The sequence below is a fragment of the Rosa chinensis genome, chromosome 5 (assembly GCF_002994745.2).
Source record: "Rosa chinensis cultivar Old Blush chromosome 5, RchiOBHm-V2, whole genome shotgun sequence".
In the NCBI taxonomy this organism is placed as follows: Eukaryota; Viridiplantae; Streptophyta; class Magnoliopsida; order Rosales; family Rosaceae; genus Rosa; species Rosa chinensis.
Window position 1 is genome coordinate 27,529,083 of NC_037092.1, and position 5,396 is coordinate 27,534,478.

Sequence of the window (5,396 nt, forward strand, 5' to 3'; positions counted from 1 at the left end):
GTGACTCTGAGGAATGAAATGAAGGTCTGCAGTAGAGTGAGTAGACCAGCATTTGCTTGGCGGAAGATTGAAGATGGATGAGTTTGGCATTTGCTTGTTTGTTTCTTTATTTTGGACTTGGTTAATTTGGAGTTAGTTGAACTGTTGAAGTGTTGGACTGCTATTTTCTTTTCTGCATTTGGTTCATTCGAAAGGTTTGATTAAGTGTAATGTTATTGTTTAACTTTAACAAGCTACTAAACCCCCATTTTAATTTCTGCATGTGGTTGATTTGAATGGTTTGTGTAATGTTTGAATGTTTAACAAATTGTTTAGTTGTGTTTTTCCCTTCTTTTTCAAGTATGCAGGTTATCTACTCTCCCATTTTATTGATTTTAGAATGCATGATTTTTCCCTTGCGGTTTGGGCCGAAACCGCACCGGCCCGCACCGATAAAACGGTGAAACCGGAAATCCGGTATAAACAATTAAATCTCTGTTGCGGTTTGGAATTTGGGAGTACCGCATTATCTGGTTCGGGTGCGGTTTCAGGCCCAAACCTGCCCGAACCGCACCGAGCCCAGGCCTATGACCAAGTGCTGGAACAACTCCCCCTCTAAGCGTCCTCAGTTCTTTGAAATTCTATCACTATTGCTGCGGACCAACAACAATGTAAGGTGAGGATATGTATTCTCAATGGTATGTATGAGGACCGTAATTTATTAATGTTTAGTACTAATGTAAAACTACCCCGAATTTTGGGGAGGAGTGAGTGCTTAATGTAGGTGCAAAAATAGACTGTGTAGCTGAATTGAGGAAAAGTCTTCCTTCATCTACATTGCAAATTACTTCTCTTTATATCTATCTCCACATTGTAATTTTGTATCCAAAAAAATAGAGAAAAAAAGAAAATCCAAGACTGCTGCCAATCTGAGACTGTTGATTTTTGCAGGTGATGTATGCATTCCTTGTTCGGCTCATTCACTTGGGTTTTATGCATCAAAACAACTGCTAAAACAAATTAAGAAGCTCATACGCTTTTGGCTCTAATGGGGATGTCATTCAGAGAGACTGGCCCTGTAACTGAAGTGCAAAAGAAGAGACAGAGGTCTCACCATTTCAGTTCAAAGGGAAGAGGAAGAACATGAGCCCTTGCCTTTTGGAGATATGAACATTTTGCTGTCAGTTTTATATTTTGTAAAGTTGAGTCACCAAACTGTCAATGTATTTAAAAAAAAAAAAAAAAAAAAAAACTCTTAGCCCACCCCACCCTTACATATGACAATGAGAATCGAACCCATGACCTTTACAATGTTGGAATTATAATTTACCAAACTGTCAATGTATGTTAAAATGTTCAATGAAAATGATCTTTTATTACATTAGAAATATTGTCTCTTATTAATAGATAATATTTTGCTCAAAAATAAAGATATTATGGTATTCAAAATTAATTTAGTCCAGTACACTATCAAACATGGGATATCACTATTGTGATTATTCTGCTCTTTAGTCCTACGCAATACCAAACATGGGTCATGTATTAGTATAACATAAGCCAGGTTAGAGGAGTCTTGGACTATTATACAAATTAAGGTGGGGTATAATAGTCCTATGAAACAAACATAGCCTTACTGTTGTCATGATTGCCGCACGCCCGCACGCCCGCACTTACCACTACATTCATTTTTACTTTGTCTTAATTGTAGGGCAAAAATATTTGACTCTCCCAGAACTGTTGTAATTTATTTTTTACTAAAAGGATTAGAAAAGTCCGTCTCCATTCTTCTCAAAAAAAAAAAAAAAGTTCGTCTCCAGTGGCAACTGGAAAACTCGATTTCTCTTGGAATTACGACAACGCCTTTTCCCGGTTGCCATAGGAAAGAAAAATCTATAATAATAAAAAGATAAAAAAAATAAAAAAAGTTGAAAGAGTAATTAGTTAATTACACTTCCACAACGTATCATCGTCACCAACTCCAGAGAGACTCTGCGAAAACCTAAACCCCCTTAAACCCCAGAACCCCAAAAATGAACATCTTCTTCACCTATTCCTCCCATTTCCTCAAACCCAGCTCCAAAACCCTCCACCCCATCCCTCTCCTCCTCCACAACCTCACCTCCACCAGACCCATCTCCAAATCCACCTCCATCCCCAAGAAAATGGACCGCGTCCGCGACCACGGCTACGACAACTACATGGAAATCGAGAAGAAGATCCGCAAAGTCCTCAAATTCCAGGCCCTCATTCTCTCCCAGCCCCACCAGATCATCCAAGCCTCTCGCCTCGACATGCTCGCCCGCCGCCTCGGCTTCAAGCAGCACGAGGCCGCCGCCTTCGTCCTCAAGTTCCCTCACGTCTTCGAGATTTACGAGCACCCGGTTCAGCGGGTCCTCTATTGCCGGCTGACCCGAAAAGCCCACCTCCAAATCGAGCAGGAGAAGCGGGCCCTGGCGGCCCAGGTCCCCGACGCCGTGACCCGGCTCAGGAAGCTGGTGATGATGTCCAACACGGGTCGGATCCGGCTCGAGCATGTTCGGATTGCCAGGTATGAATTCGGGCTACCCGATGATTTCGAATACTCTGTAGTTCTCAAGTACCCTGAGTATTTCAGATTGTTTGATGCTGATGAGAGTAGGAGTAAGTACATTGAGGTAGTTGAGAAGGACCCAAGTTTATCTGTTTGTGCTATAGAGAAGCTTAGGGAGAGAGAGTATAGGGAGAAGGGGGTTGATGCTGAGGATATAAGGTTTTCATTCATTGTGAATTTTCCGCCGGGGTTTAAGATAGGGAAGTATTATAGGATTGCGGTGTGGAAATGGCAGAGAGTGCCGTATTGGAGTCCTTATGAGGATGTTTCGGGGTATGACATGAGGTCGCTTGAGGCGCAGAAGAGGATGGAGAAGAGGGCCGTGGCGGTGATTCATGAGCTGTTGAATTTGACCGTGGAGAAGAAGATTACGTTGGAGAGGATTGCGCATTTTAGAATGGCGATGAATCTGCCGAAGAAGTTGAAGGAGTTTCTTCTGCAGCATCAGGGGATTTTCTACATTTCGACTAGGGGGAATCACGGGAAGCTGCATACGGTGTTTCTTAGGGAGGCTTATAGGAAGGGTGAGTTGGTAGAGCCGAATGATTTGTATTTGGCGAGAAGAAAGTTGGCTGAGTTGGTGTTGATGAGCCCAAGGAAGGCGAAAATGGATAGTGAATTGGTTAGTTACCATAGAGACTGGGGAGATGATGAGAGGGGGTTCGTTGGAAGAGAATGTGTTGAGAATGCTTTTGAAGATTTTGGGGGTTGCAATGATGATAGGCAGAGGAGGGACTCAAATGCGGGTGATGATTATGACTCCGATACAGACGATGGTTCTGATAAAACTCTGGATGAAAAGGATGTCTGTGTAACGGATTGATTGAGACAACATTTATTTGCTCTTCAAAGCATCAAAACCATGGGTGTTGCAATGTGTTGATGGTACTAGGAGATTGAAGTGAGGGAGAATTTGATCACCATTTTGCAGGCCAAGGTTTTAGGATTGAAGGCTGCAGTCACAAGAAAAAGCCACAACAAGGTTGTTTTGGGTTTTCTTTCTAGGTTTGATTCTTCTTTCTCTAAATTTATTGATGATTGTTTGGATTTCTGATTTGGGTTTTTTCTGGGTTTGATGTAGATTGTTTCGTTGCTTCTGGAGAATGGAGCTCATGTGAATTCCAGAAGTTACTGTGGCAGGTGGATACTTGGCACTTTTCCAATTGAAGTTTGTTTATTTGATTGAGTATTTGTGCATTTCAATCTCTGTTTGAGTAAAATCTGGCTCGTGGGTAGTTAGAAAGATTTGTACTTTGTATCTTTAAATGCATAAATTGGGACCTGGAATTGAGAAATTGTAGCTCATGATGGGCTTTAATTAGCTTCCTGTTTTGAATTCTACTAGAGGTGGATTGCCGCTGTCCAGAGGGAATGCGAGTCCCTGGCTTTCCTCATGTCCTTTAAAAATGAAGTTCCTAGAGGTAACTCCCTTACTCCCTATAGCTAGCTTTTTGTAATATTTCATATTTCATAATTACCTATGCTCTTCAACAGGGTTAAGTAGGAATTCAAAGAAAAGCATGCTAAGGCTGGCACAGTGTATGATGCAAAGATTTTGTAGGGGGGTTTGTGGCTCATCAGTGTACCCATGGGACAAACTCTGTATTGATAATTTTAGTGACAATATGAGGGTTATGGTGCATCAAAGTTTGGTGGCCGGTGAGCCATCTGGTTTCGTGTTGAGTGCTGCAACATCTGTTCGGATGCCAGTGTCAAGGTCAAGGCTGTTCGGATGCCAGTGTCAAGGTCAGCTGCCATCCATTGCAAGCCATGGTACAGATTGACTAGGATCACGGATGTTGCAAACAGTGATTCTCTCTTTAATGCCAAGGTGAGCATAAGAGTAGTGTCTTTTAATGTTCTATGTTTATTCAATTTGTTTGTTCATGAGTCTGTCATCTTCTTGATATTTCAGTGTCTTGATATCAATAACAATTATTACATGCTGATGTTCCAAGAGACGAGGACGGACGCTTCAGGGTCAGCAGTTGTGTATGCACTGATTACTTCAACAAGTTCAGATATCATGATGGATGCCGTGTACGAGGGTGGTGATTCTACTTATGTAAATCTTTTACCATCAGGATTTGCAATCCTTCCTTGTGGTACATCTGACTATGCCAAAGGCGAAGGAAATGGCTCTGACGACGGTGAATGTCTGCTAACAGTTGGATTCCGAGTCGTGTGTGATGGTGGGCAACCGACTTCCAAGCTCACTATGCTGTCGGTTAAGACTAAATTGATCTCATCTCCCCCAGCATTCAGAAGATCAGAACTGGCTCTTCAAATAAATGATGGCCCTTGAAATACATGATGTTTATGATCGTTCAGCTTAGTTTAGTTTCCCTTGTCTTTGTCTTTTGTGCTTTGAGAAAAGAAAATACAGGAGATGGATGTAAAGTAAAACCTTTGCATTTAAGGGTTTCGAGTCAAGAACGAATCGCATTTGGAATACTGTTTTACGCTGATACCGGTGCTCTTGCTTATTAGGGATTAATGGTCTGATTTTAAGCTCAAAAGAACAAAGGTTCGGGTATTAACTCAGTGGACCTGGGATATGATTATCGCATTTGTTGGTTATACCATACAGAACTGTGGAATTGGAGCAGCGGCCGCTTGTTTTTGCTTAATGTTATTGTTCTCTAATTTTGTTTGGTTCGTCTACTTTATTGTATTGGCTTGGTCTGCTTGGAGACTTGGAGCCTTTGGATTAGTTAAATATGTTGGTAATTGTCTTGGTTGGAATGGCAGAAGCTAAGCATAACGCTAATAGTGCTTAACGCCTTAACTAAACCTTTCTTTTGATTGAAGAATCAGTTAATAGATT

General features: G+C 41.5%; 1 protein-coding gene across 2 annotated transcripts; it reads left to right on the forward strand.

Moving 5' to 3' along the window:
- The first annotated feature begins 1,950 nt into the window (after positions 1 to 1,950).
- Positions 1,951 to 5,129, forward strand: LOC112168282 (protein ROOT PRIMORDIUM DEFECTIVE 1). 2 transcript variants are annotated; one of them, XM_024305399.2, is made up of 5 exons: positions 1,951 to 3,551; positions 3,651 to 3,709; positions 3,915 to 3,990; positions 4,064 to 4,400; positions 4,485 to 5,129. In XM_024305399.2, exon 1 carries the CDS (start codon positions 2,010 to 2,012, stop codon positions 3,390 to 3,392), a length of 1,383 nt encoding a protein of 460 aa, XP_024161167.1. In that variant the 5' UTR covers positions 1,951 to 2,009; the 3' UTR covers positions 3,393 to 3,551; positions 3,651 to 3,709; positions 3,915 to 3,990; positions 4,064 to 4,400; positions 4,485 to 5,129. The 2 variants fall into 2 exon arrangements, with proteins under 2 accessions (XP_024161167.1, XP_024161169.1); XM_024305401.2 differs by having other exon boundaries at positions 4,528 to 5,129.
- Positions 5,130 to 5,396: the final 267 nt, after the last annotated feature.